The sequence below is a fragment of the Tiliqua scincoides genome, chromosome 2 (assembly GCF_035046505.1).
Source record: "Tiliqua scincoides isolate rTilSci1 chromosome 2, rTilSci1.hap2, whole genome shotgun sequence".
Lineage (NCBI taxonomy): Eukaryota > Metazoa > Chordata > Lepidosauria > Squamata > Scincidae > Tiliqua > Tiliqua scincoides.
Genome location: NC_089822.1, coordinates 221,153,244 through 221,175,576, shown reverse-complemented (window position 1 = coordinate 221,175,576; position 22,333 = coordinate 221,153,244). Strand labels below are relative to the sequence as shown.

Sequence of the window (22,333 nt, the reverse complement as noted above, 5' to 3'; positions counted from 1 at the left end):
CTCAAAACACATAGACGAACAGGCCTTGCTGAGGGAGAGTCAGCATGGCTTCTGTAAGGGTAAGTCTCGCCTCACGAACCTTATAGAATTCTTTGAAAAGGTCAACAGGCATGTGGATGCGGGAGAACCCGTGGACATTATATATCTGGACTTTCAGAAGGCGTTTGACACGGTCCCTCACCAAAGGTTACTGAAAAAACTCCACAGTCAGGGAATTAGAGGACAGGTCCTCTCATGGATTGAGAACTGGTTGGAGGCCAGGAAGCAGAGAGTGGGTGTCAATGGGCAATTTTCACAATGGAGAGAGGTGAAAAGCGGTGTGCCCCAAGGATCTGTCCTGGGACCGGTGCTTTTCAACCTCTTCATAAATGACCTGGAGACAGGGTTGAGCAGTGAAGTGGCTAAGTTTGCAGATGACACCAAACTTTTCCGAGTGGTGAAGACCATAAGTGATTGTGAGGAGCTCCAGAAGGATCTCTCCAGACTGGCAGAATGGGCAGCAAAATGGCAGATGCGCTTCAATGTCAGTAAGTGTAAAGTCATGCACATTGGGGCAAAAAATCAAAACTTTAGATATAGGCTGATGGGTTCTGAGCTGTCTGTGACAGATCAGGAGAGAGATCTTGGGGTGGTGGTGGACAGGTCGATGAAAGTGTCGACCCAATGTGCAGCGGCAGTGAAGAAGGCCAATTCTATGCTTGGGATCATTAGGAAGGGTATTGAGAACAAAACGGCTAGTATTATAATGCTGTTGTACAAATCTATGGTAAGGTCACACCTGGAGTATTGTGTCCAGTTCTGGTCGCCGCATCTCAAAAAAGACATAGTGGAAATGGAAAAGGTGCAAAAGAGAGCGACGAAGATGATTACGGGGCTGGGGCACCTTCCTTATGAGGAAAGGCTACGGCGTTTGGGCCTCTTCAGCCTAGAAAAGAGACACCTGAGGGGGGACATGATTGAGACATACAAAATTATGCAGGGAATGGACAGAGTGGATAGGGAGATGCTCTTTACACTCTCACATAATACCAGAACCAGGGGACATCCACTAAAATTAAGTGTTGGGCGGGTTAGGACAGACAAAAGAAAATATTTCTTTACTCAGCGTGTGGTCGGTCTGTGGAACTCCTTGCCACAGGATGTGGTGCTGGCGTCTAGCCTAGACGCCTTTAAAAGGGGATTGGACGAGTTTCTGGAGGAAAAATCCATTATGGGGTACAAGCCATGATGTGTATGCGCAACCTCCTGATTTTAGAAATGGGTTAAGTCAGAATGCCAGATGTAGGGGAGGGCACCAGGATGAGGTCTCTTGTTATCTGGTGTGCTCCCTGGGGCATTTGGTGGGCCGCTGTGAGATACAGGAAGCTGGACTAGATGGGCCTATGGCCTGATCCAGTGGGTCTGTTCTTATGTTCTTATGTTTTTATGTGCTCTGATTGTGTCTGGAGGGTGTTCTGAGGGCCAGAAATGTTAAATGAATGAGCCCATTTATTCACTTATCTAAGTTCCATCTCTATTTATTTAAATTTTATCTTTAAATTTTTTTTCCGGCCCTCCACACCACACCAGATATTTGATGTGGCCAAAATGTTTGGAGACCCCTGCTATAGAGTAACAGGTCATTATCATATAAGCCATCCCTGGAACGTACCTGTTGTCAGCAGCAAGTCTGAGCAATGACTGGGTGCCATCCTAGTCTGCTTCACAATGATGGGCTGCACAGGATACTAGGGGGTCTTTTCTGAGGAAATTTCACGTCATGGAAATGATTCCAGATACTAAATGTTGGCACTACACATCATTGATTTAGTGCCAACACTGTATAGGTCTTTACACAGAATATGTACACCACAAGGAAGTTATTCCTGAGCATTTACGATCCACAAATTCAGTAAACACATGCAAGGTGACTCTGAGGGGTAAGCAAATGCTTACATAGAAATATAGAAGATGGATGTGTCTGTATACTGCCCTGTCACCTGACTGCCACCTTTCCCTGGGTTTTTATCACTAACAGCACAATCCTAGCTGTGTCTACTCAGAAGTAAGTCTCATTGTGTTCAATGGGATTTACTCTAGGTCAGTACGTATAGGATTGTAGCCTAAATTGGCTCCAAAATCTCTTACGCTGGGGTCAATCTAAAACATTTTAAACCCTTATGAACTTTGTTCCTGGACTCATTAAAACAGAGGGATTTTAAAAAATAAAGAAAGGAAACAAAAGTTAAGACTTTAGAAGAAAAGACTGGTAGGCAGAAGTGTAGACCTTTGCCTTCTTGGCTTCTTTCTTCTCTTGCTTGTGCTTCTTCTTCAGGGCTTTCTTTTTTTTCTCAATGAGGCGGTCCACATTCATGCCACACTGTGAAAAAGAGAGACACTTACAGTGTGCTCCAGAAGCAGTTGGCTTTAGGGAGCTTATTGATGCTGCCAGTTTCCTTCCAACATGCTCCTTGTGCAGAATATTAATAACACCCAAATCTAATCCTGGTTTGTTAACTATAGATAAAATCACAGCTCCTAGTTTTGGAACTGTGGTTCAGACAAATCAGGACAGAAATGTCATCACTCCGTGTGGGAGATGAGGAGGTAAGGAGAGGCTGGGGGAGTGCAGGTTGGGTGGGCTCAGGCTCCCAACCCTGTCATCTAAACGGGCCCTCTATGATATTTGTTTTGAGGGAACAGGATTCATCAAGTCACATGGAAAGAATGGTCTTGCAGGGAGATACCAGATGAAGATTCACAACATGTAGGTTCAAGCCAGACACATTGACAGCCTTTCTTTGTGGATCAGACTACATATTACACTGTGTGGGAGATCAGTGATTGACATGCCTGACATTTCCATTTTTAACATTAAAGCAGTCAGAGGAAGCCCTGAATTTGAGAGGATATTTTAACTCTTTCTCTGTGCTGGTTTTCCAATCTAAATTTGCATCCAAACTGTTATTAGCACTATAGGGCTAAAGCCCTGTAGAACATGAAAAGTGACAATGCAGGAATGATGCACTTACTTATATCAAACTCAGAGTCTCCCATGGCTGCTTCAAAGGAAAAAATTTTTAAAAATCAGGATACCGTCATAGATCTCCTGTGTAACATGTAGTTTGTTCCTGTTGACTGTAGGCCTGTGCCTCAGTCCATCTTTGAAATGCAAACAGACTCCATCTGTCCATGTCCATCTGTCCATGAAAACTGTTCATTAACAGTTTTTTGGGGGAATGGGAACCACTGTGGGGTAGCAGTCTGACTGCTGCTTTCCTTGCAGAAGGGGAAGGTGTCTGCTGTTCACAGTGGCATGACAGCGGAAGTACAAGTTAGGATGCTATCCTAGATAATTTGCTACCCAGTTTTGTACAATGAAACACTATGGCAGAGCAGCATTGTAGGAGTAGAGACATTGCACACTGCCACACTGGCCCTTTCCTTGGAATTGCCATCTGTCCTATCCTCGCTTCTTATGAGGAAACCAGATACTGTTGTCATCAAATCATTCTTGTGTATTTCCTGTGTTCCTTTGGTGATTTCTTCATCTATTCTGACTTTTATTGGAAGAAACAAAAAAGCAAAGCAATCCCAATAGGTGTAGATTACCTTGTTCCTGTTCCATCCCTTCCCCTATTACTTTTACAGCCAGCTAATTGTTGGATGATACTTAATAAGGATTGGGGTGGGTGGACATGGCTGTTTCTTCACAGCTCATCATAAGCCACACTTTCCCAGCCTTTCCATAGATCTGGAGAGGATGTGTGAATGTGTGGTGTGTGTGCACCAGGAGGTGTGCAGACACCTGACCCTTTTGACTTATAGCTATAGGAGCCACCTGTTAACTCTAGAAGCAACAGGGAACTGGAAGACTTGAAATTCCTGCAGCAGCTGCTACCAATAGGCAAGATCTTCCAAGTGTATTCTCACTACAAGATCAGACTGAATTCACCACGTCCCAGCCTAGGAGTCTTCTTCCCATCTGCTGCCCCATCTTGTCTGGAGCCTCCATTTTCATTGCACTTGCAGGTTGTTTTGGCAAAGCAAAGTTGCACTAGAGAGCATGAGTATGGAAGCACCCATTATTTGTCTATCTGATGCAAATGGAATAGGGTTCACAGTCATTTTATGGCCACTGCATTAGAAACTATGCCATGAGAAATAAAGAGAGCTTAGAGACTTTTGAACCTGCCTTACCTTTTTTTTAATGGCCTCTGCATACATTCCAGCATTTGCAAAATAGACTGTAGCAGAGGAGTGAAAAATCTTCACACCTGGGATTTCCTCAGCCTGGAAATAAACCACAGTAAGGCATTAGTGTGGTTTAGCGGAGTGTGTTGGACCTGAACTAAGGAGCTGTGGGTGACCCTCACTGCATGACTGTCAACAAGTCACCATTTTGCTGCTTAGCTTATCTCACAGGATTGTTGCAAGTCCTTTAGCTAGAGGGTGGGATAAAAAATAACTGATCACTATAAAAGTAGGAGACTGTGATAGGAAATACCTTCTACAATCTGGACTATAAACAAGACCTGAAGAAAAGCATTGCTGTTGAACAGAAGTTGTTCCTAGAAAGATCTGAGCAAAAGTGGCAAGGTGAATAAGGTCTTTGACTTTGGGGGCTGTCCCATTCCACCACCTCTATTAGGAATGGTCTCCTAGTTATTCCAAATCATGTCTAACCTGGTCAATTGCAAAGTGCCTCCATACTTTTCTTTGTGGTTCCTTCCATAGCCATTTCTTTTCACAATATGCCACCTTCACAGCACACTTACCTTATGATACTCAGCTACATCTCTGTAAACCCTTGTTTTGGACACTTGTCCCAACATGGAATAATGGGGCCTTAGAGTAGATGGAAAAAGAAAATGGCTTAGCAAAGGCTCCATTGGTTCTCTTAGCAAGCATTTCATAACATCTGTTATTGGTAAATTTTAAGACAAAGGAAATGTTGTCAAAAGTCCGCAAGCAAAATTCGGTCTGCTAAACAGAACATGCTTTCTGAATCAATGTGCAATGATGACAATATCAATTACTGCTGTTTAGGTCACCTGGGAGGCAAACGCATTGATAAGAGGAGATGGACAGTATTCTTGACCCTCATAGCGTGCAATGAGGAATATGAAAGCCTAATACCGTTCCCCTAATATTTATATTCCTTGGAAATTGATTCATGGTTAGATTTGCCCAGCTCTCCCTAGCAACAGGTCTAGCAAGCTATAAAATGAAAATTTTCACCTCCTCCTTAGAATGTGTTCAGTTGTATAATGTGCACTGACCTTTTCCTTATCTCTGTACATACTTTTCCATTTTTATTTGTGTGTGTGTGTGTACCAGGTAAAAGATACATCACAAACTTTTAGTTCCAAATGGAAAGTACATACTGTTTTCCTTACTCACCCACAATAGAGATGCTTTGGAATGAACTTTTACTGCAGCCAAACTGACAATAGCCTGTACTAACCTGTCCACATGAAAGATCTTCTTTGTTCTCCTTCTTTGCAATCTATGAAAGACCCAGCCCATGGCATGTTTGCACCAAGTGCAAGGAGTGCAACATAAGCATACAGACACACTGGAAACTTTTTGTTAATACAGTATCATCTTTCCACACACTTGATGACGATGTGGTATGTCAGTGGGCCTCCTTGCTGGTGCCATGGGATACTGTATATCTATTGAACCTTGAGGAGCTACAGCTGTTGGACAAAAGATGTTTGCATTTTGGAGTTATATATAGCTCCCTGACAGGGCTCTTCCTTCAGGCCTGCAACAGGGATTTTCCTATGCCATGAAAAAAGTCAGGAAGGAGATAAGTGATAGCACAATAACTCTTACTGGAGTTCTCATTAGAGATAAAAACATCAGAACATAATATTGTTATGTTTGCTGATTATCATTTTCCTGGACTGCCAGTGCAAACCCTTTCTCCTAGAGTGTATTGTTCTCTAGCATTTACAACAGTTCCAGTGACTGGATATAGAGTTTTGTTGCTTGAGGTCATATTATCAGTCTTCATTTCTCATCATTTGTAGTAGAACTTTGCACAGTACAAAGCTGCTGCTACCCTGCCCTGACTGGAAGTTAGAAACTTATCCTTCTCCATGTTTTGCTTACTTTAACTGGCAAAAAGCAATTTTCAAACTCATTCTTTCTCCTTTCTATAGCCATGGAATACTCACATTTGGCTCCGGAAGATGACCATGAGAAGTGAAAAGGCCACAGCGACCCCCAGCCCCATGTCAAGGTTCAGCAAAAGGGTAGCTACAAAGGTTACAAGCCAGATAAGCTGAAAAACCAAAACCCAGAGAAGTCATAAGTAAGATTACAGTAGAACAACAAAACACAGAAGCCAATGTGTGGAAAACAACATGATGCAACTTTGATATAAATGGGTAAACATCAACGCCAACTCTGATGATGTATAAATTATTATGCTATATTAAAACTTCTAGAAGAGAATGTGGATAATATCTCATTTCAAGGGTGCTTTGTCAAAAATGTATTCCAAAGTCATTTTGTAAATGCACCCATTTTATATCAGTGTTTAAAATAGATTTTAAAATTACTTATGTCTCCTGAGAGGCAGCCGGGTCAACAAGTTTTGCTTTATCAGCCTGTTCAAAATCTTCCCACCCTTGGGTGCATGCTGATGCAAGCCACAGCTTAAAGGCCTTCACCGCAGCCTGCATGGCACAGACTGAGGGCCCAGTTCAATCCAACTTTCCAGTGCTGATACAGTCATGCCAATGGGGTATTCACTGAATACGGCTGTCACGGAAGCCGCCTCAAGGTAAGGAAACATTTATTCCCTTCCTCAGGGCTGCATTTCAGTTGCATTGGTGTTGGAAAATTGGATAGGATGGGATCCTTAGTCCTCCCTGTACTTGCTGCCAACCTGTGTAATCATTTGGGGTGGGGACAGGAAGGATTGATTCATACCATGCAGGCTACAGCACAGTGCACATGATGCTGCATGATGGCCCTGGGTGCACCTTGTGCAGCCTTGATACAGGGGCAAGTACTTTGGGGAGCTGACCAGCTAGGAGAGAGGGGCCTTCTTTCCCAAGATCTGGAGAAGAAGCAATGAGGGAAGTGGTCATTTCCCAGTTGCAAGGTTCCAGAAGCTACACTCCACTGCACACGCAAAGCCTGCTCCAAAGACACAGGTCATAATACAGGTCATCTTCCTTACCAGATCTATGAAGTTGGTTTTCCAAAGAGAACAGATATCATTAAACTGCTTGAACATGCCCTTCAGGTTAACAATGATGATGGATGCTAAGATGGCCTGTAAAACAAATAGCAAGCACAGGGAGATTTAGAGAACAGACAATTCAGAGTATCACTACAGCACCCCATCTGCAGAAAACAGAAGAGTTGTCATTTTAAGAAAGAACTGAAAGCAATGAAGTCCCAAGAGCCATTGCTCCCTGTGGTTGAAGGATGTTTTCCTCCCATATTATATAAACCCCTGCGCAATTTTTTTGGTCACAGGCTAGATGCAGAAGGTTGGCAAGAATGTAAAGGGCTCAGCACTATCATTAATCTGACTGAAAAAGTCAAAAAGAGAGGGTTTTCAACATACTTCAGGAAGTTCACGGAAAAGCTCCCCAATCTTCAAGATGGTCACTAAGATGACAATGCAGGAGATCACCCCAGCCACCTGTAGAGAAGATAACAGAGACAATGTTTGCAGGGCAGAATTGGGGAGGGAGGGAGGGAAGCAGAAGAACCCTCATGCACATTTGTGCAAATGCACACACATACACATGCACATGTGCAAGCGTACAACCCCCTTCCCTTTCTGTTGCTGTTTTTGGGATGCCCAAGATGCAGGGAGGACATTCAATTTGTTTTGCCTGAAACAAATGCTGGACTAACTTCTTCCCCTTCCATTTGCTCTCAGGCTTTGAACCACCATGCATTGGAATAAGCGCCAAAGCTCTCTGCAGTTCAACGCTGATGCTCATCAGTTTGGTTAGCAAATCATGGATAAGGACACCCTCTAAAACGTTTCCTAATCCTTCCTCTACCAAAACCTTGATATCTGCTCCTACCAGAAGAGACAACATGCCCACTTAGCACATACCTGACTGTTTCCTCCTGTGCTCTCCTGCACTAAAGTGCGCGACATGGAGCAGCTGATACTGTAACACCGGAAAAAACTGCCCACGAAGTTACTGAGCCCCAAAGCTATCAGCTCCTGCAAGAGATTTACCAGTGAGAAAGGTTGAGGGTCGGTGTTGGCCCTTGTTACAGGACCTGGTACTCATAAGATTAACTGGCACAACAGAAGGATGCTTCTAGAACCAAAGAGTCACCTATCATAATAGCACCCAGATATCAAATTGTGAATCAAAATATGCAATACAATGAAAATTACAATGAATAGAGCACAAGTGCATCATGAAAATAAGCATCGACAAATCAGCCCACATTAGATATAAGAAAATGCGTCATGCAGATGCTATTGTTATAAGAATATAAGAAGAGCCCCACTGAATCATGCCAAAGGCCCACCTAATCCAGCTTCCTGTATCTCACAGTGGCCCACCAGACGCCTCAAGGAGCACACAAGACAAGAGACCTGCATTCTGTTGCCACTCCCTCGCATCAGGAGGTTGTGTATGCCCATCATGCCTTGTAATCTGTGATGGACTTTCCCCCCCGTAGACCTGACCCATTCCCTTTTAAACCAGATACCATCACCACATTCTGTGGCAAGGAGTTCCAGAGATTAATTAAATGTTGGGTAAAAAAATATTTTCTTTTGTCTGTTCTAACTCTCCCCCCACTACTGAGTTTTAGTGGATGTCTCCTGGTTCTGGTGTTATGTGAGAGTGTAAAGAGCATCTCTCTATCCACTCTGTCCATCCCCTGCATAATTTTGTATGTCTCAATCATGTCCTCCCTCAGGTGCCTTTTTTCCAGAATGAAGAGCCCCAAATGCTGTAGGCTTTCCTCATAAGGGAGGTGCCCCAGCCCAGTAATCATTTTGGTTGCTCTCTTCTGCACTTTTTCCAGTTCCATAGTATCATAGTATTAGACAAGAATATAATCAATTGATAATTAATGAGGGTTCATGCATGGAGTTAATAATAAATGGAATGATGTAATACTATTAGATACTAATTTAAGCTAAGGCCTTACTTAGATAAGTGGCCCCTGATCCTACAAACAATCACTTAACTGCTGAACGCCCAATCCGGTTATAAGATCCAGATTACACCCAACAATTCCCAGAGTTCCAGTGAAAGGCATAATTATTTCATTGATTGAACTTAAATGTTGAGCTGACTCACACTGACTCAGCAGAACACTGGCTTTACAATAGCTTCACTTATTGTGCTTAATGTTTGATGACCATACCACAGGCCAAAGTCCCAAGATATGCCCCATGAATGTCAATTATCAGGAATAATATCCCACTATAACAACTTTTGCAAGTGTTTCTATACCACGTGCTTGTGTCTCTACCATCCTTCACAGTTCTACAGTCTCCTCTGCTCAATCCCACCTTTCCACAAAATGAAGATGAGACTGAGCGAGGCCATCTCTCGTTTCTTAGAAGTCAGAAGAAGAGTGTATAGACAACAAATTTGAATGGAGGGTAATGCTAAGAGAGAAAGGACAAGGGGATAAAAAAAAAAAGATCCTTACCTGGTTGCTGTCCACACTGTAGCCATGCTTGAGGCCAAAGGTCTTGCCAAGCGAGATACAAATGACATAGCCAACCATAGCGATGGCAAAAGCATTTCCTACAATTCTCTCAAAGTAGTTCACATTGGGGGCCTCGGGGGGTCTCATCCTACAGTAAAGAAACACAGTTGCAATCAGGTGTTTCTGGTCTACAGACAACCCAGGACAAGACTGCTCTGGGCATTAGGCTATCTTTTCTGCCATGAGGGCTGTTCCACAGCACAAGGCTTCTGTTCTTCCCTCCTTGGGCTGAGGAAAGCGCAGTGGTACAGCACATGCAGAAGGTCCCAGGTTCATCATTCTGACTTGGCATTAAGGAAACTTGGTAGGAATGAGGCTCCCACAAGTCTTGAAATAAGTCAGCATGGTCAATGTCAAATCAAGGGACTTACAGGAAGCAGCAAGAAGCACTCACCCACTGGGGATGTCACCCACGTTGCTAATCTCAAACCTGCTCAGGTCGGCAAAGGAGAAGATCACTGTGGATAAAATAATCTGAAAAGATATGGTTGAGTGAGACAAGGTGAGATTTCACTTTTAAACAGCAATGTCTTTAGCTTTCAATGCCAGCCGTGGCAAGCCTGGGAGATGACCATATCAGGCAATGGTTACAGCATTCTAAGTCTTACTAACTCTCAGAGAAAGAGTCAGAAGAAAACTCAGTCTCAGTCTATGGAAATAAGAAGGCCAGGGATTTCATTTGGTGCTGTGGAGGGGATGAGGGCAGTGGGTTCCTTCACATGGACCACCATCTTTACCCAGCTAAAATCTCATCCTGATCAAAATTTTTCACCAGAGAGAATAATCCAGACATGAAAGGCTATAAGGGCTGGCTTCAGTGTGTCTACATGAAATGGTTACATTTAAAGTCAGGAGGATTGAATTATTGGCTCTGCTACTTCTTGTCTCCAACAGCCAAAGACTGACAACCAAATCTGAATGCTGACCCACATTGGACCACATTGGCTAATCTAGAGAGAAATAGAATGCTCTGAACAAGACAAAACCAGAGTCAAATCTTTCCAGATAAGGCAGATCCAGTATCTTCAAAGGGCCGTAAGTAAACTGAATATTGGTCACTTTCAGAGCAGGCAGCCTATCCTATTTTTTTTAAAGTGGGAATAGCACTATTGGATGGTAACTATACAAATACGAGGCAAACTACTGAATAGAGCCTTCCCAAATCATGGAGAGAACTTTGTGTCTCTTGTACAATGAACAAGGACTGTAATCTATGGATGATCGAAGGCTATAAAGAGACAATTGCAAAGGGGGGAAATATTAAAAAGCAAAAGATCTGGAAACTCTGCTGGTCATTGTCCATTACCGTGAGAAGTTCAACAGGGATAGGGACAGGGAGTTTCTTGCCCAATTTGTCATTGAGAATCTTCACAAGAAGAATGAAAACCATGGCAATCAAGGCAGTGACCAAAGTGCCCACATTGGTCTGTGGCAATCTTGCGCAAATTTCTACCAAGGTCTGTAGGAAAAAGAGAAAGAGCAAAGGACAGGGAGTAATTATGAGTCAGCATGTTAAGAAACAACTCAAACACAAAGAGGAAAGTGACTTTCATTTTTTTTCCTGGGAACATCCCGTCTGGTGCATAGCAGAAGCAGCAGATAACTGAAATGCTTTTTGGTATGATTCAGTGTTGTCAATATCCCAAACTCTGCTGAAAACCTGTCCCTCTCCATCTGGTCTGAGTTGCAACCCTAGCAAGTGACTACCCTGAGAATCCCTATGTTCACTGATATCCTCTCTGCAATCTAAGGCTGCCAGCTCTGACTGAACTTATTTCTGGATATTGTTTTTTCCAACATGATGTCACACTGGAAAGTTCCAGAGGCTCTGTTAAAATATCTAAGATTACTTTTAGCAGTCAAGTGGAGATTGATGCCGATTCCTGTGGAGAACTGAAGCCAGTCACGGAGGGTTGGCAAAGCTGGCAACCTCACTGTAACCTGGAGTCTCCTATAGGAATCTAGGGCTGGTTTTCACATGCATGAATTTGCTTCTCAGCATTTGATAGCTTGAAGCTGAGGCTTGATCTACACATGCCACAGAATGAGGTTGGAATGAAATGATAGGACAAACTCTACCAGTTCAGGCTTCAGGTGGGGGAATCAAATTTTTGGATGAACACCGGAAGAGTGCTGTTGGATCAGGCCAAGGTTCATCATGCCTAGCATCCTGATTTCCCACAGTGATAAAGCGGATGCCTCTGGATATTGTATAAACAGGGTCTGAAGGTAGTAGCCTCACCTACTATTGGGCTAACCGAGAGAGAGTATGTAGCTCATAGTATACTAAGGTTACAATCCTATGCAAATTTACCTGGAAGTAAGTCCTACTAAACACAGTGAGATTTATTTCTGTGTAAACACGCATCACAATCGCTCTTTATATATTTGGGATATTTTTGTATCCTATTTTTCAATTTTTATACTTTTGCTTTAAATGTTTGTGTTTTTTTTTTTTGTAGTATATTCTTAGTGGGGCACAACTATGGGGAAGCTATCATTGGAAGAAATGCCTTCCGATGTCATAATGAGCTCCTGTACTCTAAAATTTACCACTATCCCACTTAATGTAAATGTGCATGCAGGAAGGATCTTTTCAGGTACCAGAAAAATGGGACTGTCCCTGGTGGTAGCAACAACTGGAACATATGAAAAACACCATGACACTGTTATGTTGGGATTCAGAATCTCTTACACAATACATGAATCTCTTCTCTATGACCTACCAAACATAGCTGATGCCACAAAGAACAAAAAATCCAGATTGTTTTCTCTGGAGGATACAGGAGGCAATCTGCCATCAACAACTAATTGCAGAACTCGAGGTATTAAAACCATCATGGCATTTGCAAGCATTGAAGGAGGAAGACAGATGGTAGGACTTCACCTGTGCTACTTTCCATTATGTGACTTCCAGAAATTCTGGTGGTGTTTCCTACATCTATCTGTGACATGAGAGAACTTGCACTATACAAACAAATGCACACGTGAATGCTTACTTGAAAATGGTTAAGGAAGGGAGGAAGATAAACACATAAGGGATTATGAACACTCTTCGACTCCTTTCTTATGCGCTTTATCCCAGGTTCAGCAATACTTACATAGATTAATGACAATGGACCCGAATACTCCTTCAGTGGCACACCAAAGACATATTTCAGCTGGGAGATGAGCACCTGGATAGAGGCAGCTGTGGTGTAACCTCGCACCAAGGGTTCTGAAAGGTAGGTGGCCACAAAGCCAAACTGCAGCAGGCCCAGGGCAATCTAATAAAAGACCAGCAGGGAGAACAACAGCCTGAGATCCATATTTCTCTACAAGGATTCTCTCCTAAGGTCCCTCTGTTAGGTCTCTGGGTCATGGCGGAACTGAAAAAAAGTTGTTTGGATAACTTGTTCCAGTCCAAGAACTCCTGATGCCTGAGATGGCATGCCAAATGCTGCCCCTCTTATGTGATGTCCCAGCCTCTGCTCCTCTCACTCTCCAATGTTCTCACTCAGTACTCTTCTCCCTTCCACATTTCCTTTTTCACATCCAATTCATGGAGTGGAAGGAGAAAAAGGAGCAGTGGAAGCAAGTAGGTGGACTGAAATTCCTCTCTCAATCTACTGCCTGAGACAACTGCTTCAGTTGGCCTCATGGCTCTGATTCCAACATAACCTTTGCAAATATATGGGCCCATAGAGTGACTTAAGAAGTGTCTTCCAGTGATAATCAAACTTGGTATCAGAACAGACATGCATACTTGATCTAATGGTCCCAAGGCCTATACTGCTCTGGGCCAGGCTATCTTAGAGATCGCCTACTCCCGTACAATCCGGCTCGTCCTCTCAGGTCATCAGAGAAGGCCTTTTTACAAGCGCCGCCGCCTAAGGAGGTACGTGGGGTGGCGGCAAGAAATAGGGCCTTCTCAGTAGTGGCACCAACGTTGTGGAACTCCCTTCCCCTTGACTTGAGAATGGCTCCCTCTCTGGAGACTTTTCGGAGAGGCCTGAAGACCTTGTTGTTTAATCAAGCCTTCTGACTTCATGGCCTTTTTAACATCTTTTATACATCTTTTAGTTGCTTTCTACAGGCTTGATTCTTCTAAGTACTGCTGTTTTATGCTGTTTTATTCTGACTTTTATCTGACTACTGTTTTTAGGGGTTCTGCTAATGTGTTTTTTTAATGTGTTTTTATCTGTTTGTGAAATTATGTTTTAATCTGTTTTATATGTTGTTAGCTGCCCTGGGTCCCTTTGGGGAGAAGGGCGGGATAGAAATAAAGTTATTATTATTATTATTATTATTATTATTATTATTATTATTATTATTATTATTATTATGTGCATTAGGAAAATCAAAGGTAGGAAAGGACTGGAAAAGAGAACTGGATAACACAGCCTTTCCAGCCTTGGAACCCTCACCAAGGGTTTGAAACACCTGTATTTGAAACAGGCCTGAGAGGGGGCTGTTTCTGCAGCAGCGGTGTGCACTGAATTGTGACCCTCTTTCCAGGCCTGATGTGCCTTTCCTCACCTGTATTTGAAACAGGCCTGAGAGGGGGCAGTTTCTGCAGCAGCGGTGTGCACTGAATTGTGACCCTCTTTCCAGGCCTGATGTGCACTGCCACACAAGGATTTAGGTAGGATTAGGCTGTAACTGTAATAGGCTATTAAGCAGGAGAATCAACTGCGCGGTCTTGTTAGACCTGTGGGTCAATGTCCAAGGGGCTAAGCAACAGTCCTCCAATTGCTGCTTCCTGAAACCTACCTGACAAGTAAGAGCAGTACCACTGTAATACAGTACCTACTAAGCATATCTCTGTCAGGTGACCTTCAGGGATACTGTAGTCAATGGCAATTGAAGCCACTGAGAGAGTCAGTAGAATTAGCAGGTTTGCACTCCCCTAATTATTGACAGGTAGTGTACAAAGGTGACCAAAGCTGTCCGAGTTCCCAAACCAAGCCTAAAACCAGATTCAAAAGCATCCAGGTAATTAGTATTATCCAGGAAAACCTGGAGCTGGGTTGCCACTACCTGTTCAATTACTTGCCCCCAAGCAAGATAGAGGCAGGTTGAAAATGATCCAAGACTTGGTGGGCTCCAGAGAGGGTTTCTTTAACAAACACAACTGAAGGGAATTCAGCATCCTTGTACACTTTTTGACCCACTCACCTGAAATATGCCCACCAAGAAGGTGAGTGCAGTCACCAGCTCCACCCTGGCAGCATCCCTCCGGGTCTCATTGACAAATGTTGTATTTGTACCATTGATTTCCACCATTTCCATATAGTTTTCAGATGGTTCCAGTGAATCTGTCACACTCCCAATCATCACAGAGATGACTGCAAATGGGCCTGCGGGAAAGACAGATAGGCTTGGGCCAAGGAATCAGGTCCTTCTGATGTGTCTGACTCATCTGATCTTGTAGGTCCAGAAGAATAAGTCTTCTTTTGCCATAGAGATGGGTTTGATATCTGACTATCCATTCACATGAGGATGGCAAACATGGGCTGAAGGAATTGCATTTCTAGGGCAAATTAAGAATCAAGCTCTTGCCCACTTTTAGGGCAAGAGCAGTGTTCTTCAGTCTGTGAGTCACAATCCCAGTTGGGCTGTGGCAACCTTTCAAAGCCTGAGTAAGACAGGTCTTGGATCCAGTCCAATAATGGTACTGCCTTATCAAAAAATGAGTTCTTGATATAATCCTGTACAGCTTCTTCTTGCTGTCTTGCCCCACAGCTCCTAAGGCCAGCCCTGTTCAAGCTGCTACCTCACAGGTTTGTAAAGACACAACAGATGGGGGAAACTGGGCAGGTGACAGCGGGGGGTGGACTGCAATCAGGGGCATATCCAAGGGAAGGCCGTGAGTGTGTGGCTCCCCAAACTTTCGTGCCGGTGGGGAAGGGTGCCTGCTGGGATGAGGGAGCAAAGTTGGGCACCAGGGGAACGCCCTCTGGTGGGGGGTCAGCAGCAAAATCATGCCTGGTTGATATTCTGGCTGGCCGAGGTCTCACAAGTCCTCAGGCGAGCCATGTGGCCAGAAAGGCTGGGGTCCCTGACCTGGTGGCCAGGCCCAGTGGCCACTGAGGAAGGGGGTCACTTTTTGGGAGCTCCAAAGAGATGACCTGGGAAGGCCTTTCTCAGTTAAGGTAGTGCTCATGGCCCCCCCTCCCCACAACACAAACACTGGATACACCCTGGCAGCAATGGAGGCAGGAGTGGGCAAATCAGGTCCTAGGAGGGGGGCAGGATCAGTGGTGGGGTCCCAGGCTCATATTTACATACTTACTTACATTATTTATTTGCTTGTTTATTGGGGTTGTGGCATGGATATGTCGAAGAACACTGGGTTGAGGAATTCCAGTTGCCTACCTTTAACGGCACGTTAATAAGAAGGACCTGCCCCCATATACCACACTAAACTCTGGGTTTGAGATGGCAGATGGGCTATGTGAAGCAACTGAGCCACCCTGAATGTCAGAATATTGTCTTGAATGCAATGACAGCTCAATTCTACTAGCACTTTATGCTGCCAGAATGAGTGTTTCAGCAGCACAATGCACTTTCTGGCACTTGCTGCCTGCCACCACAGGTAAGAGCATGTTGGAAGTGGAAGAGAGGTAGGGTGGACAGAATGGAATGGCAACTGGGGGGGGGTAGGAGGGCGTGTTGGGCCCAAGAAGGAAGTGGGTTCACCAGCAGTGGTGCCCACTAAATGCTAACTTCCATCCCAGGCCCAGTGCACATTCACAGGTCCACAGGAACTTGCACCAGTTATATCGCTGGCACAGATCCAAGTAGACCCACAGGGAGACCCACAAGGAGGCCAAAGCACTTCTGCAGGATGCAGCGGCAGTTGCGTTGGTGCCACTGAATCACCACACAGGGAGTTAGGGGAGTTAGGATCGGGTGCAAGTCTCCTACGCAGTGCAAGAATAGCGCACAACCTGACAAGACCTCTTGTTTCAGCACCCTCTGCTCACCCACAGAGATGTGTCTAGATGTACCAAAGAAGAAATAGATCAGGACGGGATAGAAGGCTGTATACAAGCCAAGAACAGGAGGCAGCCCTGCCAAAAGTGCATAGGCCAAACCTAGGCAAAACAAAGGAGAAGTTACCAGAGAAATACTGTCTCAAAACACATACTCCATTCTACCCCCCCCGCACGTACTCCACCTGCCCTCTCTTTAGTTTTGTTCATCCATGAAGGTTACCTGGCCCCCTTCCATTTTCTGTACTTACTTACTAGCCTATCTTTAGATACAGCATCAGACCCACCCCTCTCCTCTCCTGCATGCAACCTTTTCAGCTTTATAGCCCTTGTCCTTTTTCAATCCAGGAAGCAGGAGAAGCAATGCAGGCAAGTGCGTGTGTCCCCTCACCAACCTACTGCATAAGGCAACCACTTCAGTCAGCTCTTTCATGGGCCAGCTCTTGCTATAACCAGAATCACAGGCAGATTGCTGTTAGATTTCAGCAATCACTTCTGCATCCAGGATCCAGTGCCTCCTCTATCTCATTGCATAGCACAAAGACAGGAAAGGTAAGCACAACTGATCAGAAAGATGGCACACCTGCTTTACTATTGGCCACAAGGACCCAGACAGACACCATCAACCCTATACTCAGAATGGCCTCAGAGGGACTTGAGATACCTCTTGCTCTCCAAACCTAGGGTGAGGAATTAATGGCTGCCTGTCCAATCAGCCACCAATGTGCTTAGAAGGAGCTGTGCTTTCTGGAACTTGAGGACTGATGCACAAAATAATCCCCAAGAGCTTACCCTGGGGAAGGTGCATGATTCCCACACTAAACCCTGAGATGATGTCCCCGATCAACCATTCCTTGACTGGATATCGAGGCAGCCAGCGCAGAATGGGAATGTACTTGAACAGCAAGGACTTGGCAACTGAACACGAACATCTGGAAAGGAGACGAGGAAAGGCATGTCTCAGAGAGAAGCAGGGTCTTCATTGCAGTGGGGCTGGAGGTACAGTGGGAGACCTGGGAGTTGGTTCTGTCACATTAGATATACACTATATCTATCTGATCGATCAATTGACGCCTTTTAAGGATCACACTAGATGTGTGCCTAAATTTTAAGCACAATATTGTTGTGCCTAAACACAATATTGCTATATTTTTTTTGGGGGGGGGGGGTTCTTTTGAAATTAAAGAGGGGGCTGCAAAACATAGTGAAGCTGCAACAGAGGGCTTTAGTACATAGCCCCTGCCATGGTTTTAATCCTGATTATGTTCCGCCTGAATACTATTTTTAGTTGAAAAATAAAACCTTTCAAATGAAAGCCAATTGAAGTTACAGTACTTTTTTTCCCAACTAAGAATAATGTGTGTGTAGAGAGGGGCCTATCAGCATCAAAACCACAGTGGATGCAAAGTACTAAAGCCTCTCACTCCCTCACAGTGATTCACACACTCCACTTGAGGCAAGGTGACCTTTGACCCTAGACCTGGATAGCCCAATAGAGTATAAACAAAGTACTAAGAATTAGTTTAATTCTATAGTAAATGCATAAGAAGGGAGAGAGCTACCTGATTTATAGAAACAAATACTAACCAGCTTGAAAAATCACACTGCTATAGCATAAGAAGTTTTAACTGCCTGATTCTAAAGGCCTTTCCGGCTAAAAATCAAACGAGACAAGTTGCTTGAAAGAAGGTATTTTGGGGATTGGTTATTTTCACAGAAGTGATACATTTATGACTTTAGAAAGGAGTAGGGCAACAGCGATGCTAACGGGCTGCTTTTGGCAAGGGCAGACATTAGCAGAAGGGAGTTCAGAACAGCTAGACAGTAAACAAGAAAGAGTCTGTGTGTGAATCTGAGATAAGAGAGGGGGGTTAGTGCAAAGAAAGCAGTTTAGTTTTATGTAATGTGTTTGAAGGTTAAGAGAGCAGGGAGTTGTCGGGGGAAATTCCATATGCAGAGTGCTATTAGCTCGGAAGTGTTGGAGTGTAGGAAGGTCACCAAAAACTAGCTGAAGCCTTAAAAGTCATAGAGCCCTCAATATCAATAACTAGTCATAATAGTTATATAGAAATATATAGTGAAAGTGTTAAAAGGAAGTTTAAAAGATTAGTTCACACAGGAAATATACTAAACCCAGAAGAGAAGATGCAGATGAGTAGCATAAGCAAAACCATTTAATTAAAAGGGGTTTAAGGAAATAAAAGTCAATAAATGGGTTAGAAGTTTTGCCAAATTAGGGTCTTTACACCCATATTTAAGTGTTTGTGTGTTCTCTTTAATAGGGATGGTATGAAAACTTATTTTCTCAAAGAGGTCCATAATTAGATTAATTAATGTGAGTAGGGGTAATACAAGGTAATGGAAGCCATTTATGCTATGCTATGCTATAGAACAAATTATTAGTTTAAAACAAATCATTAGAGCATATGTTTAAAAAGCCTAAGTGCTTGGCAGCTTGGAAACTTAAAAATCACATCTCTGTCTCTGCCTGATGCAGGCCTGAAACCGCTGAGGCAGACAGCTTTTGCTAAAATTAGCAAGGGAAGCTTTTGGCAGCATACCAAGGCATCTGGTGAGATAAGAGCTTATCCAACCCATCTTAAGCTGGAATTTCCCATCTTGAGCTCCCTGCTTGTAAACAGAGAAGCAGTTTGCAGTTTAAAACATGATTCTTTCAAGCTTCCTTAAACCAAAAGAAACACTAAGAGAGCTATTTAGAAGGTATTATATGTAGTAGCTTTAGAAGTGAGTTTTAACTCTTTAAAATGTTTAATAAAATCATAAAAATACATAGAAAGGTGAAAAGCTATTTCCAGCTAAAAACAAAGGTCTATCTCACAGGGAGACTCGGAATGTGGGAAAAAACAACTTCTCAAAGATAACACACTTGTCTTGGCAAAAGCATTTGCAAAGCCTATATTTCTGTAGACCTTGAGAACTCCAAGTCTTGCAGAATTTGAAAAAGGGAGTAGTATCTCAGAGAGACTTGGCAGCAGCATCCGGGCAAAACAAGAGGGAAAGTACACGGACTTGCAACATTTGATGGAGATGCCTTAGCAAGGACAGCGTTATCTGCTGGCAGCTTAAAATAGGATTTTCTAACAAACAAGGAGAAACCAGTCAGAAACAGATAAGGCAAAAATCCAATAAAGAGCCTCTGTTTGGGCTACAACACAGAGGTGTAATTTGGTTAAAATTAAATGAGGAAAGACTTCTTAAAAGAAATCCTTTTTTACAATAAGAATTTGGTTTGTCTTGTATTAAATAAATTAAAGTATACCACTATACATCCCTTGAAAGTTACTCAAAAGATAACAGGTTACATATAGAATCAGAACTGGAATAGAGGCAAGTCAGAGGACTTAGTTTAACAAAGGTTGGCAAAGAGCCCCACGGTGTCTAGTAAAAACAAAGAAGGAATATAAAGAGATAAACAAGTGGCTCTTGCCAAGGCCATCTAAGTTAAGGATGCCAAGAAATAAATACCAAAGACATGCCAAAAGGCCAGTTCTGAATAAAATTGAGGTTACAGTGCACTCTACTGGTACTTGAAAACAAAGTTTTCTATATGTTTAAATGTATGGTATTGCCTTATTTGAAACCTGTAACTTGAAGCTCACCAGTCAAATGTTTTAAAGCTATCTCTGGCCAATGCAGAGAAAGCCCCATCTATGATGTCAGACTCCAGCCAATGAAAAGTGTAAAACTCCTCAAACAAAGGACCCGGAATGAAATATAAGGGACAGGCTTAGATTGGAAAATTGCTCTCACTGCTTTGAACTGGAGTCCCTTGAGACGGCCGTTGCTGGCAATGAAATAAAGCTTGCAGACGATCAACACTCTTGCCTACTGAGTTTGCTTTTGAACCTTGCAACAGGGCTCAGTGTTGGATAAAATGATGTTACAGTGAACCCTACTGGTTTTGGAAATTGTTGGAAATTGTGTAATTTTGGCAAAGTTTTGAGATGAAACCCCATCTGTATGTAAATAAGAGCCAATCAATGGTTTTGCTCACTTGTTGCCCACCTATTTTCCATCTTGTATGTAAATGGTATTTATCTATGTCCTATTAAAAATTGAGCTCCATTTATGATTTCAAACCTTCAGCGAATGAGAAGTCTGGATTTTCAGACAAAGGATTGTGAAGGATAAAACTGAGGACCACCATTTAGACAGGGTCCATGATCTGGATGCACTGCTGAAACAGAGATGCCTGCGTTGGCTTGGTCATGTCGTGAGAATGGATGATGGGCGGATCCCAAAGGATTTCCTCTATAGAGAACTCGTGCAAGGAAAGCGCCCTACAGGTAGACCACAGCTGCGATACAAGGACATCTGCAAGAGGGATCTGAAGGCCTTAGGAGTGGACCTCAACAAGTGGGAAACCCTGGCCTCTGAGCGGCCCGCTTGGAGGCAGGCTGTGCAGCATGGCCTTTCCCAGTTTGAAGAGACACTTGGCCAACAGACTAAGGCAAAGAGGCAAAGAAGGAAGGCCCATAGCCAGGGAGACAGACCAGGGACAGACTGCACTTGCTCCCAGTGTGGAAGGGATTGCCACTCCCGGATTGGCCTTTTCAGCCACACTAGACGCTGTGCCAGAACCACCTTTCAGAGCGCGATACCATAGTCTTTCGAGACTGAAGGTTGCCAATACAAATGTCCTATTAAAAACTGAGCTCCATTTATGATATCAAACCTTCAGCGAATGAGAAGTCTGGATTTTCAGACAAAGGATCGTGAAGGATAAAACTGAGGACCACCATTTAGACAGGGTCCATGATCTGGACATGAGTCCCATGGACTAATTGTATATAATTCAATAAAAGCCTGTGAACTTTCATCCTTGTGTACCGAGTCATTCTGAGTTGCTTATTTGAGTGGCTGTTTGGCCTTGCAACACACTGGCTATTCAAAGAGAAAACAACACCCACCCCCAAATCCAGCAATGTTACACAATTAGATGCACATCTAGAGTCACACAAAGAACATGACTGCTCTCTGGCATACCCCAGCCAGACTTCTTATTAAGAGGCAGAAGGACCAAATTCCACCAGCTTCAGGACTTGGCAGGTCTGGTCACTAGGCAATGGTGGAGGATCTGTTTCACCCACCATGAACTAATCACATCTATAACATGCCCTTTCTTCCCTCACTATTCAAGGACTTGGCAAGGACAACACTCTTCCTTTTGAAGATACATTCTTCTAAGTTCTTTCTCCCCAACCCCTTTAAGTTCCATAATATCTCTTTTCACCAATCATTGTAGAGAGCTGTAGAAAATCCATACCTTATCTTCTTTATCTCGGTACAGAAGGAGGATGGTGGAACTTCGGTTTTCAAGCCAACCCTCTCTATGTCAGCCTCACTTAACACACTGTGCTGTCCTGGAGGGTCACATTGCGCTTGGTTCACCATCTTCTTGGCAATGGTCTCACCTGCTTGGTGGTCTGGCTTTTATGAAGTCTGCTCCAAAGAGTTTCTCTTTGTATCTTTTAGAAATGTAGTCCTAAGGAACACAGCATTTAAAATAAACAAGTATATTGATTATACATACTGTATTTATCATTATGTAAAAAAAAACTTCAAATAGCAACTGAGAAAGAAGTCAAAGCATATTCCAAAAGACTCAAAACTGAAGAAACATATGCCCC

At 43.4% G+C, this 22,333-nt stretch overlaps 1 protein-coding gene across 1 annotated transcript in view; it reads right to left on the bottom strand.

Moving 5' to 3' along the window:
• Nucleotides 1-22,097, bottom strand: part of SLC26A6 (solute carrier family 26 member 6) — a 34,377-nt gene extending 12,280 nt beyond the window's left edge. Inside the window, exons 1-15 of the mRNA XM_066612975.1 lie at nucleotides 21,970-22,097; nucleotides 17,475-17,614; nucleotides 16,674-16,784; nucleotides 14,863-15,044; nucleotides 12,807-12,971; nucleotides 11,012-11,164; nucleotides 10,100-10,179; nucleotides 9,646-9,793; nucleotides 8,075-8,188; nucleotides 7,571-7,648; nucleotides 7,178-7,273; nucleotides 6,165-6,271; nucleotides 4,758-4,827; nucleotides 4,180-4,272; nucleotides 2,267-2,359 (exon numbers count right to left, since the gene is read on the bottom strand). Coding sequence (XP_066469072.1) covers nucleotides 2,267-2,359; nucleotides 4,180-4,272; nucleotides 4,758-4,827; nucleotides 6,165-6,271; nucleotides 7,178-7,273; nucleotides 7,571-7,648; nucleotides 8,075-8,188; nucleotides 9,646-9,793; nucleotides 10,100-10,179; nucleotides 11,012-11,164; nucleotides 12,807-12,971; nucleotides 14,863-15,044; nucleotides 16,674-16,784; nucleotides 17,475-17,614; nucleotides 21,970-22,097 — 1,758 coding nt within the window. The remainder of the gene's footprint in view (nucleotides 1-2,266; nucleotides 2,360-4,179; nucleotides 4,273-4,757; nucleotides 4,828-6,164; nucleotides 6,272-7,177; nucleotides 7,274-7,570; nucleotides 7,649-8,074; nucleotides 8,189-9,645; nucleotides 9,794-10,099; nucleotides 10,180-11,011; nucleotides 11,165-12,806; nucleotides 12,972-14,862; nucleotides 15,045-16,673; nucleotides 16,785-17,474; nucleotides 17,615-21,969) is intronic.
• Between the last annotated feature and the right edge of the window lie 236 nt (nucleotides 22,098-22,333).